The sequence below is a fragment of the Mastomys coucha genome, unplaced genomic scaffold, assembly GCF_008632895.1.
Source record: "Mastomys coucha isolate ucsf_1 unplaced genomic scaffold, UCSF_Mcou_1 pScaffold15, whole genome shotgun sequence".
NCBI classification, from domain to species: domain Eukaryota; kingdom Metazoa; phylum Chordata; class Mammalia; order Rodentia; family Muridae; genus Mastomys; species Mastomys coucha.
This window is the reverse complement of record NW_022196897.1, coordinates 97268292-97281687: the sequence shown is the minus strand read 5'-3', so window position 1 is coordinate 97281687 and position 13396 is coordinate 97268292. Positions and strand designations below refer to the sequence as shown.

Genomic DNA, 13396 nt, shown 5'->3' with positions numbered 1-13396 from the left:
TAACATTTTTTTTGAGCATCCACAAATAGAACACTTATCTATTGAGGACATAATTGTGTCTATGGCTATCCCATGATTATGCTGACCGATCTTTGTTGAACACATGATTGTGATGTTTGTATCATTTCTCTAAGTTAACTGAAACAAACATTTTAATTTGTTTAATAGAGAATTAAAACATAAGGTCAGGCCTTTCAGTATCCTTTCTCATAGGAGACAGTCCCTGGATGAACTATGAGCTTAATTATGAATCCAAACCCTAGATGTTGTTTTCTATGCTGTTTCTTCTCCTAATAAAACTAAAACTACAATATAATATGATAAATATTTTCATAGATGTATGGACAAAAAGCTGTCACATGATTCTGTCTTTAGGTAGTTTAAGCATCTAGATCATGTGGAATACATTCTATGACAGTAATTATATTTATCCCCAGACTTCATGTATTGATAGCCTGGAAAAATGTAAATTTTGATATTTATTGTAATGTCTCATTGCTAGACACATTTCTCAATACTGACAATTTGTGTATCTAACATGATGCACACCAGTATCTGACATTTCATAGACTTACCCTTCTCTATGGACCTTCTTTTTCAGTGTTTCAGAGAAAGGAAATAAATATGAATACACCTGTGTTTGAAGCATAAATTTTAATCTAGTTATCTGAATTAAAGCATTAATAAAGCATGCTAATTATATAAATGATATAAAGGAAGATGTCATAGTTATGGTTAACATTTGATAAACCTTGAAGTTAAACTTTTTTTTTGAGATAAGAACTATGTTGAAATAAGCTCTGTAATTTCAGCATGAATACAGTATTGAAAAACATAAATGTTTTTGTTTCTAATAGAACCACATTATATATTAGTCTTTAAAGAAAACTGAAAGAACTTAGGTTCATGATACTTTTCATGTTGGCTGATCTATCACATAAGAAATATCTTTTTATTAAACTAGGAACTGTAAATGCTATTAAATTTAGAAATATCTATGACATATAACATTATACCATGACTCCTGCTATCTTCTGTGTTGATCACTCTGAAAATATGAGCATAAAAGCATTTTATCTTTCATAGAAGTTTAATTATCAAATTTATGGATATATTCATGGTGTTAATGAGATGTTTAAATACATGTGAACATTATTGTTTGACTAATGGAAACTAAATAACATTCACCTCACATATCTATTCATGATAAGAACATTGAAAATCTACTTGGCAATATTGATATTTATGACATACTGCCAATTTTAACCACGGTCACCATGCTACTCAAAATCTCAAGGAACTCTTCACTTTGTTTAACTCACTATTTTTCTCCTTTGACAAATACAATCCCTTTCTACACAAAACATACTTATGGTGCATCATCATATTTTTTCTTCTATGAGTATAGCTTTTTTGGTATTTATTTGCTTAATTTTTTCACTTGCTGTATTTTGATCATATTCCTTACTCCCAACCATTATTATTCCCAGACCTTCCTCAATATACTACTTACCCAACTTAGTGTTATCTCTCTTTCTCTAAAAAAAAAATCTGAAAATCAAATCAAACAAACCCAAAAGACAAAAATACTACAAAACAAAGAAAACCAAACCATCAACCATCAACCGACTAACCAACCAACCAACAAACCATCAACCATCAACCAACCAACCAACCAACCAACCAACCAACCAACTAACCAACCAACCATAAACCATCAACCATCAACCAACCAACCAACCAACCAACCAACCAACCAACCAACCAACCAACCAACCAAAGCACACAAAAATATGAGTGCATTTTGTATTGACTGACTTTTGAGCATGGGGCTTGCCTTGGAGCATAGCTGATCTCACCAGTGTTACTCCAATTGACAAAACTAAGCCTCTCCCAGCAAATATGAATTTAAAACAGCTTCTTGATTAGGTGCAGTATCTTGTGCCTACTTCCCCTTCTCAGTGCTGGGAATTTGTCTGGTTCAAATTTATGCATGCTATGATAGTCTATGTAGGTTCATATGTGCATTGTATAAACTCTCTGTTGTGTCTTCCTGGGGCATCCACCACTTCTGGATCTAATCATGTTTCTAACTTCTCTTTTTGGCTTCTTTAGGTTCCATTTCCTTTGAGATCTTTCTGTAAGTTTCCATGACTTGATTTTTACTTACCATGGAAACTTCCAGGTTTGTTTATGTAATTATAAAATATAGATCTTTTTCTTTTAGAAGTAAAAAGTCGTCAGGGATGATGGTGTGTGACTATGTCTATATGCATTTATCAAAGAAGGCAGATAATTCACATATATTTTTTTGGGTAATGCTACAATAATAAAACAAAAAGATAATTTTTACTTGACAATGCCATTTCTTCTGAATACATACCCTATAGGTGAGAATTTCTCTATCATATGTTAGTTCTTTAATCTTCTATATCTCTTCTCTGCTCTCCTCTCCCTTTCTTTCCCCTCCTTTCCCTTTCCATCCCTTTTCTCTCTCTCCTTCCTCTATTCCCCTTGCCAATACCCCCTCTCCTCTTCCTCTCCTCTCTTCTCTTTTCTTCTCTCCCATTCTTTCCCCTCTTCTCCCCTCCCATCCATTCTTCCTCTCCCTTTCCTCTCCCCTCACCCCTCTCTCTTTCCCTTGTTCTTCTCACCCCTCTCCCTGTTCTCTCTACTCTTCTCTCCTCTTCTCCCCTCTTCTCTCCTTTCCTCTTCTCTGCTCTCCTCTTCTCTCCTCTCCTCCCCCTTGCAATCTTTTCACTTCTCTCTTTGTTTTGTACTATTGAGGGTTAAGCTTATGGTTTTGTATATGGTAGACAAATGGAGACTCATTGTGCTATAAATCCAGCCTGTACTTAGACATTTGAAAACATGCCATTATTTTGTAATGGATATGTTAATTGATATTCTCATCAACAGTTTATGATGAAACTCTCTTTAAAGATTACTAAAGTTTTTTTTTTGTGTATTTGTATGTATATGTCATGTGTGGACACATACCTGTGGAGGCCAGATAAACATATTAGATCCTCTGAATCTGGAATTACAGGTAGCTATAAGCTGCTCAACATGCATGCTGGCAACCAAACCTGGGTCCAGTGGAAGACAGCAAGTGATTTTAACAGCTGAACCATCTTCTAGCCCCTGATATTATCTCTTTAGAGACACTCAATCTTGTCATCTTTTTATTTTATATTTACAAATATCTTTTCACATGTGTGAAGTCCTAGTTCAGTATGATTTTTGTCTGTAATCATCTTATGATTGCTCATGTTGAAGTAAAAAATAGCCTTTCACAACTTGGAGATTCTCCTATTCTACTAACACAACTGAAATTTGCAGTTTCTCTCATTTTCTTCTTCAGACAGCACTGCCCACAAAGCCAATGGAAGGCATGAATCAATCTGAGGTGTCAGAGTTTGTGTTCCTGGGACTCACCAACTCTTGGGATATCCAACTATTCCTTTTTGTGTTCTCCTCCGTATTTTATGTGGCAAGCATGATGGGAAACTCACTAATTGTGTTCACTGTGGTTTCAGACTCTCACTTACACTCTCCTATGTACTTTTTGTTGGCTAACCTCTCTTTCATTGACTTGGGTATTTCTTCTGTTACTTCTCCCAAGATGATTTGTGACCTGTTCAAAAAGCATAAAGTCATCTCTTTTAGAGGTTGTGTTACTCAAATCTTCTTCATCCATGTCATTGGTGGTGTGGAGATGGTTTTACTCATAGCCATGGCCTTTGACAGATATGTGGCCATATGTAAGCCTCTCCATTACCTGACCATTATGAGCCCAAGGATGTGCATCTTGTTTTCAGTGGCCTCCTGGGTAGTTGGACTTATGCATTCTCTGGTTCAACTGGTCTTTGTAGTAAACTTGCCATTCTGTGGACCAAATGTATTGGACAGCTTCTACTGTGACTTTCCCCGTTTCATCAAACTTGCTTGCACAGATACATACAAACTGGAATTACTGGTCTCAATCAATAGTGGATTCATGTCTGTGGGATCCTTCTTCATACTGATTATTTCCTATATTGTCATCATTTTTACTGTTCAGAAACACTCTTCAAGTGGTTCCTCCAAGGCTCTGTCTACACTTTCAGCTCATGTTACTGTGGTGGTTTTATTCTTTGGTCCTGTGATATTTTTCTATACGTGGCCTTCTTCTTACACACACCTGGATAAGTTTCTGGCTATATTTGATGCAATTGTCACTCCCTTTCTGAACCCAGTGATTTATACATTGAGGAATCAAGAAATGAAAATAGCAATGGTAAGAGTATTCAGCAAACTAATGGGTTATAGGCAAATTCTTAAACACTTGAACTTTGAATAGCATTAACTGAGCATAGAAGTTTTTTTTGTGCATTTTGATATGCTTATTTATAATTGTGTGTGTATATATACATATGTATATATATACATATATGCTATCTTGTCTTATACTTACTAAGAAGGGACATATCTTATGAAAGCACAAATGTACACATATTTCAAAATATAATAAAACTCAATTCCTAAGGAATAATACTTACATGAAGTAAACACTTAGAGTTAAGGAAGATGGATGTTTAAGAAATTCAGAATAGAAAACACCTCTGTCTTTTAAAATATTTATTTCTATTTTAAGATTATTTTGTACATATGTATGTGTCTTAGCATATGTAAGTGCTGGCCATTCTGCAGACTTGGAGAGGGCATTGAATATGCTGAAGAATATGCTGGAGTTACAGGTTGTTTTGAACCATCTGACTTAGATGCTGGGCACCAATCTTGGGTCTTCTGAAAGGATAGTACATACCCTTAAAAGCTAAGCCATTTCTCCAGACTCTTTATGCTTTTGAATAGAACTGTTTATGATAAGCAGAGGCTTTTTGCTACATTTCACAGAAGAAGCATTTATAGAATAATATTTAACTGGATCATTTTTTCTGATGTGTCCATTTTGCACATACTCTCTCTTTCCCTTTTGAATTTTTCCAGCTATGGAAGGAGGTTAGAATTTTTGAGTGTACATAAGAGTCTTACATATACATATGCTTGGGTAGAAATTGTGTAAGCTCTGTTTGGAACAGCAAGAAGGTGCCAAGAAAAAAGGACTTTTCTGTTGATTTTAGTAGGCTACTCAAAGACATTCAATACCCTTTACCTTTTCTTCCACTTTCCTCTTCTGCCATTTGGATGGCCTAATACTCTCATTTTATTGTTTTATGTAGTGTCAGAAACAAAACACTTAATATATATCTATAGTGGCATGCTGGTATTCTATAAGTTTATGGGACCACTAATATTCTCAAAGTTTATCTCCTGGTCTTCAATCTCTACCTGTAGTCCCCACATGTCCCAAGTCAGTTGCAAGTGTATCATACTAATAAAAATCACAGGCATTGCCTATGTTAGAAATACAGACAGACACAGTCTTCCTGGTTTCTTCTTCATGTTCCTTTTCTTTACTTTTCTTTTCGTTTTTAAAGTTTTATTTATTTATTTTACGTATATGAGTACACCATTACTCTCTTCAGATACAACAGAAGAGGGCATCAGATACCATTACAGTTGGTTAAAAACTACCATGTGGTTGCTGGGAATTGAACTCAGGACCTCTGGAAGAGCAGATAATGCTCTTAACTGCTGAGCCATCTCTCCAGCACGTCATGTTCCTTTTCATTTTCATAATTTTGCATCACAAGTTCCAGGTTCAGAGTGATATTCAATAATAACAGATATACTTGACTTTCTTTTTTTTTTTTAAAATTGGATATTTTCTTTACTTACATTTGAAATGTTATCCTCTTTCCTGGTGGTTTCCCCTATGAAAAACCCCTATCTCCTCCCTGCCTCCCTGCTTACCAACCCATCCATTCCTGCTTCCTGTCCCTGGCATTCCCCTACACAGGGGCATAGAGCCTTCACAGGGCCAAGGGCTTCTTCTCCCAATGATGACCGACTTGGCCATCCTCTGCTACATATGCTGCTGGAGCCATGTGTCCTTCCATGTGTACTGTTTGGTTGTTAGTTTAGTCCCTGGGAGATTTGGAAGGACTGGCTGGTTTATATTGTTGTTCCTCCTATGAACAACCCCTTCAGCTCCTTGGGTCCTTTCTCTAGTTCCTCCATTGGGGATCCTGTGCTCAGTCTAATGGATGACTGTGAGCCTCTACTTCTGTATTAGTTGGGCACTGACAGAGCCTCTCAGAAGACAGCTATATCAGGTTCCTGTCAGCCAGCACCTGCTAGCATCCACAATAGTGTCTGAGTTTGGTGATTGAATATGGGAAGGATTTCCAGGTGGGGCAGTCTCTGGATTGTCCTTCCTTCAGTTTCTGCTCCATACATTGTCTCTGCAACTCCTTCCATGGGTATTTTGTTCCCTCTTCTAAGAAGGATTGAAGTATCCACACTTTGGTCTTCTTTCTTCTTGAGTTTCTGGTGGTTTGTTGATTGTATTTTGGGTATTCCGAGATTTTGGGCTAATATCCAGTTATCAGTGTGTGCATACCATGTGTGTTCTTTTGTGATTGGGTTACCTCACTCAGGATGATATTCTCCAGGTCCATCCATTTACCGAAGAATTTCATAAATTCATTGTTTTTAATAGCTGAGTAGTACTCCACTGTCTGTCTGTCTGTCTGTCTGTCTGTCTGTCTGTCTGTGTCTCTGTCTCTCTCTCTGTGCATGTGCATGCATCTACCTTGTAGTATTTTCTCCATTAATGAAGAAGAAAACATGAGTGTCACTTGTGAATATATGAACATATATATTGGTCTAACCTGAAATTGAATTACTATTGAAAAAATTTGATGCAGAAGTCATTTAATTATATATATATAGGTGATTTGTATTCTGCTTCACAATGGGGACTGGGAACATGAAACTTAGAATTTTGGGATTATATTAGTGTTATTTTTACAATCTCTGATAAATGATTTTCATCAACTGTAAATAATGAGGTCTATGTGTCTATTTATGTACAATCTATCATCTATCTACTTACCTATTTGTCATCATATATCTACTATTTATCATCTGTCTAACTACTATATATCACCTATATATCTATCATCTCTCTCTCTCTCTATCAATTTATCATGTCAAGATTGATCTTGTATTGAAATGAAACATTTTCATTTTCTAAGTAGAGACTCCTGAACAACCCAAATTCTTGTGGAACAGAAACTGACAGAAACTGTGTTATCAGAACAAGTCTCAGGATTACATGTAGACAGAAGAATTTTTACAGCTTTTATATTTTTCTGTTTTTCTTTTCTTTTTTTCTGTAAAGTCAATTTGGAGAACTTTAGTAATGCAAGAATCTGAGCCACATTTATTTGGCAATCATATAACAATATTCACCATGAGGCTCATTTTTTTTCCTAATTTGTTATTATTTTCCCAGCTCTTTTCATCCCTTGGATATTGTAGAGGAATTGTAATCCAGCAACATGGCTGAATTAAGTAGGTTACAGGTGAAGACAGAACAAACCATAGAATGAGAATGAGTCAAAAGATTAGAATAGATGCCAGAGTTTGAAGCCAAGGAAAACAATTCAGTCAGAATCCAAGAGAAGCCAGTTTGGATTAGCTTGAAGAGGAACAGCTGTTGATGACATCTGGAGGTTACTCCATCTCCCCTAGTTGTATAAAGAGTAGCACAGAACATGAATGTATAAAAGTTTCTTGTTAGTGTGATAGATCTTTTGGTGATGCTTGGAAGTGATAGAAGGGTCTATTTATGTGGTAGTTCTATTTCTGTTGTTTTGAGAAGTCAACAGACTAACTTGCAAACTGGCTACAATACTGAACACTTCAACTATCAGTGTTTAATGATTTAGCTTTTGGAGTCCACTCCAAAGCTTGTTTGTATTCCTGTTGATGGCCATTCTGACTATGTGGAACTGGAGTCTTAATCAGCAGTTTCAATCAGCATTTCCCTGATGTCTATAAAGGTCTAATAGTGGGCACTCCTATATTGGTGGTAGCCAATTTCTATGTTATCAGACTAAAGGCTACTTTGCAGCAAGGAAATCATGTGTGGTATTGTAAGCCTAGATAACTACCTGGGACTAGTTAGATCATGAAGAGAACATACTACCTCCATTTACTAAACCATCAGAATTCCTATTTGCACTCTTAATACTTATCCTTATATCCACAGATAAGTGTAGTTCTCAACCCTCATCAAAGAATCTTCTCTAAGGAACAGAGACATTTACAGAAAACTTCCACCACCCAAAATTCGAAGAACAACTGCTCATGGGGGGCCCAGCCACAGTTGCTATATCTACAACACAACTTTGTACCTAAGACTCAGGAAACATCATGGAAAAGGGGACACAAATATTGTAAGAGCCAGAGGAGCATGGAATCTACTTTGAGATCATGCCTTTTAGAAACAAGGAAGCTTAACCCATAATACCTCAAAAATATTTCTGCTAAACGAGAATTGATAAGAACACAGCACCAATAAACACACTACCATGAAAGAGGAAGTTCCATAACCTATAGAGAAAGCACTATAGGCAACTAAGGAATACTGAGACTATACAGATAGACTTCCCTATGGATGAGCCTCATGGTCATCCCTGAAATCATATGATACAAGTAACACTAAATAGCCTTAGATAATAATATTTCTATATTTTTATATTTGTGTATGTGTGTGTGTGTGTGTGTGTGTGTGAATAACAAAGAAAAAAGAATCCATGAACTTGAGAAGTAGCCAAGTAGGGACACAGTAGAAGAATTAGAGGAAGGAAAGGTAATGAAAAGAAAAAAGACAGTGATGTAATTATATTTTAATTTAAACCTAAGTATCATACAAGTGTATATAATACATACGGCCACATATACTGCCTCTATGAATATTTAAAAATAAGAAGGTAGTTTGATTTAAGTGTCTAGTCAGCTTTATTTCATTATTCAGATGCTTTAGTTCTTTCACATCCATAAATTTATCTACCTTCCATACACTCCTTTGTGACTCATTTAAAGCTTTTTATTTTAAATAAAAATACTTTTTTTTTTATGATCCAGTCATTTTCCCCCTTCCTGTCTGCCCTACCACAGTTCCTCATAGCGTTCCTCCTCTCCTATCTTCAAGAGGATGTTCCCCACACCCCACCCACTCCTTGAGGCCTCAAGTCTCTGGAGAGTTAGGTGTATCTTCTCCCACTGAGGCCAGACCAGGCAATCCTCTGCTATATATGTGCCTTGGACCAGCTAGTGTATGCTGCCTGGTTAGAGGCTCAGTGTCTGAGAGATCTCAGGGGTCAGGGTTAGTTGAGATTGCTGGTCTTCCTATGGGGTTGCCCTCTTCGTCAGCTTCTTCCAGCCTTTCCCTAATTCAACCATGGGGGTACCTGACTTCAGTCCAGTGGTTGGCTATAAGTGTATGCATCTGTTTCAGTCTGCTGCTTGTTGGACCTCCTGAAGGACAGCTATGGTAGGTTCCTGTTTGTAAGCATACCATAGCATTAGTAATAGTGTTAGGCCTTGGAGCCTCCTCTTGAGATGGATCCCAAGTTGGGCTGGTCACTGGACCTCTTTCTCTCAGTCTTTTTCCATTTTTATCCCTGCAGTTCTTTTAGACATGAATGTTACAACATTTTATCTGTCCAATCACATTAGGGCAGTGACAGGCCTGTGATTGGACAGGAATGGAGAGGTGGAGCTAGAGTTTGAGGAGAGTGGTCAGAGAGCAGCAGGAGGAGAATCTTCATCATAGAGTCATAGAATAATGAAGAGCCAGACCCCGCGTGGTTATACAACTAAGCAAAGGTTTTTACAGAATAGATTAATTGGGTTAGAATATTGTCTTTATTATTTGGTTCTGAAATTATTGTATTGGCATCTTATAAATTGTGAACTTATTATTATATAAACCTGACTGGATATTAAAGCCTTAAGAGTCATGCATTACTTACTGGGTCCTAGGCACTAGCTAAATGAATGATTGTGTGTGTGTGGGTGTGTGTGTGTGTGTAAAGCATTGCACGTGAGTGAGATGTTGCTGCTAGCTGGGAGAAACTAGCAAGAGCCTGCCAGGACTTAGTGTTGAGTCAGGACAGTACTGGCATTAGAGCGTGTTCCAGCAGGAAAGGGAGTTTGCGGGGTAGATTCATTTTTTAAATATTCCAGGAACATAGTAACATATCTGGGTCAGAAGTTATGACTGTGGGATGGCAACCCCGTCTCTCTACTTGATACTCTGTCTTTCTGCTGGGGGTGGACTTTACAAGTTCCTTCTCCCCACAGTTTGGGATTTCATCTAAGGTTCCTACCTTTGAGTCCTGAGAGTCTCTCACCTCCCTGGTCTCTGGTATTTTTTAGAGGGTCCCCCCCACCTCCTACCTCTGAAGTTGCAGAGGTTGTACCTTTCCATTCATTATTCTGGCCCTCTAGGCTTCTCTCTCATCTTCCCCCATTCCTGATCATGTTCTCTCTTTCCCTTCTCCCCCTGCCCCCACCCGTGTCCCTCCTTCCCTTTCCCCCCTGTGATTGCTTTCTTTTCCCTCCCAAGTGGGATTGAAGCATCTTTATTTGGGCCCTCCGCTTCTTAACTTTTTTGAGTTCTGTTGATTATATCCTAGGCATTCTGTACTTTTTTGGCAATATCCACTTAATATTGAGTGCGTGCCGTGAATGTCCTTTTAGGTCTTACCTCACTTTTGTTTTAAAGCTTCTCTGCCTTGGACTTGTCAGGATTGTAGGTAGCTATTCCTTTGCACAAATGAGATCATATTGGCAATCTAAAGTCTCTATGGTATCATTTGGTCAGTACTCCTCTGTGGGCCAATTAGCTGTGGGTCCCATAGTAGCAGCACTCATGTAGATGTTTATACATGAAATAAGGATACCTTTAACAGGAGAAAAGTGAACTACGTTTAAGTCTTTGGAAATAAACTTTTGAAAGCACTAGTGGCAAATATAGAAATAGCCTAGTGTAGTACAATATCTAACATCTCCAAAAGCCAGTACTGAATTGATATTTTCTACTGATATGTTGTTTTCTATAGAAATGAACTAAGTATTACCTTGCACCAGAGAAAAGGATTAAAATGAAGTTAATGGGCAAAATTAAACTAGGGAGAAGGAAGGCAAAATGTCAGAAATTTAAAACACTTGGAGTAATTCTAAGTTTGAGATGCAAAAACAAGGAGCTAGAAGTATAGGAGGTAGCATTACAAGTGTGGGTAAGAGTTGACTCTGCATAGGAGAGTAATAACTTTCTGCTCTATCAAACACTAAAGGATTTCATGTGGGGATAGATAATGATGGCCTGGAAACCACCAGAACCCTCCAAGCTTCAGGTATTGTATAGATTTGTATCCTTCTCCGTGTTTATTTTAAGAGCCACAGGAATTATAAATGCATGTGAAGTAAACTAAAAGGCCTAGATGCTTATAAATGCAGCCTGCCTCCTTTCTCATTTACAGCTACCAAGCACACTGAGTCACTTTAGGACAGTCAGACAGCCATTGAGGTGTGGAATCCAATTGGATAGTCATGAGCAAAGCGTCAAGTCTCTTGTACATTTTGAAGAAGAAGCTGATCAGACTGTCAGTCCTACAATCCCTATTACTGAAATATTACTTCTACTCTAAGTCATAACCTCTCTAATTATGAAGGGGAAAATAACATGGTAGCATGTTGTTACTTATGGTAGCTCCAAGCATCAGATAAGATAGTGTATTCAAAAAAAAAGTATGGTGCCATACACATGGTTGTTACTGGTTCTGGTTTGGTTTGGGTTATTAGTGTCATAGAGAACTCATCAGTCATGGACTGCTGCAGAGATTCTTTGGCTGTGTCAGGAAATCTTGAAGTTCAGATATGAGTTGTGTGTTGAAACAAAACAAAGTAAAGCAAAGCAAAGCAAAACAAAACAAAACAAAACAGGGTATGTCTCTTAATCTCCAGCATAGGTTATGATTTCCTCCAGACCACAACCTTCATCAGTCTGACTCACGGTGTCTTTTCTGCTTCATTATATAAGCACATTACTTGTTTGGATATCATACCAGGTACATTATTTTTACTATTGTTTACATTGTGTATAGTAAAATAGAAGACTTAAAATTACTGTGTTAGGACTTCAGTAGATTCAGTGTCCATTTTGCATGGCATACATCTAGTAAGCATTTGCTCATTGATCACAAACAGCTATATGGTGAGTTTATAATGTTTCTCTAGTTGCATAATAAAATGAATGTGAAGTACATTAATCAGGGAAAATGTCTTCTATAGAATATAAAAGATAAATAAATCATTACAAACAAAAGACAAGCATTTTGAAAAGTTTCATTGCATACCAGACTAGCATTATATTATAAAATAACCAGAATGTTAAACTTGGAATGATTATTTACCATCAGCCCTCAGCCCCTTTAATTTTACAGACAATAAAAGGGAGGCAGGCAGTGAGTGATGTGCAGAAGGGGTAGAAAAATAAAAAACCTTCCTTGAGTTATCTAAGACTTGGTCCTGGTCCTGATTATGTTTTTCTGTCTCCAAATTCAGTGTTCTTTTCACCACGGAATGAAGTATGGAAAGACAAACCATATAGAAATGACCTTCAAATATCAGCTATGTAGAAATTTTAAATAAACTTAACTATAAGAATCAAATTTTATGGCCAGGCGGTGGTGGCACACGCCTTTAATTCCAGCACTTGGGAGGCAGAGGGAGGTGGATTTCTGAGTTTGAGGCCAGCCTGGTCTACAGAGTGAGTTCTAGGGCTACACAGAGAAACCCTGTCTCGGAAAAAAAAATTCAAATTTTGTGTATTTTAGTCACATAATACATGCTTTTTTTTCTGCATCCTAAGCATCATTTCTGGTCTTACTCTTACTTTGATACTTCTACAATCTTGTCTGTAGCCCTTTGTTCTTTCTGGACTGCTAGAAAGTGGGATGCCATTATGGCTTGTATAATATCTTCTCTATTTACATGGAAAAAGTGAATGTAGTTTGATAAAAGATTAGCTATGAGACATATTAATCAGAGTAATAGTAATACTATTGGGAGAGAAATCAGGGGGTTCTCCTCATTTCACTGATTCCATGTGTGTTATTTCCAGAGAGTTTTTAGTCTGTTCATAGCCTTTCTTCAGATCAATTATATGTTCTTTTCTAATTCTTATCCATAAAGATTTCCCAACCTGTTAGGGAATAGAGGAAATGACATGCAGTGCCTCATGTTATTGAATAACTGACAAATTTCTGTGAATTAAGTTAGAAGTTATGCTGAGGTGTATTGGCTCTATGCAGGAATATGTTTTGTTTACAGTTTGAAACTGATTCAGTTACTAACTACAGACAAAGCTTGTATTTTTTTTATTCTCTGCCTTTTTTAAGGTTTTGTTGGACACAACTCTTTTTTTTTTCTACAG

The 13396-nt window shown here is 37.0% G+C and overlaps 1 protein-coding gene across 1 annotated transcript; it reads left to right on the top strand.

Annotated features, from left to right (window-relative positions):
• The first annotated feature begins 3382 nt into the window (after positions 1–3382).
• Positions 3383–4342, top strand: LOC116092309 (olfactory receptor 4F15-like). Its single transcript, XM_031373623.1, has one exon. It carries the CDS (start codon positions 3386–3388, stop codon positions 4340–4342), a length of 957 nt encoding a protein of 318 aa, XP_031229483.1. The 5' UTR covers positions 3383–3385.
• The last annotated feature ends 9054 nt before the right edge of the window (positions 4343–13396 follow it).

Coding starts and splice junctions, on each gene's coding strand:
- LOC116092309 (XM_031373623.1), top strand. CDS start 3,386: ATGGAAGGCATGAATCAATCTGAGGTGTCAGAGTTTGTGTTCCTGGGA.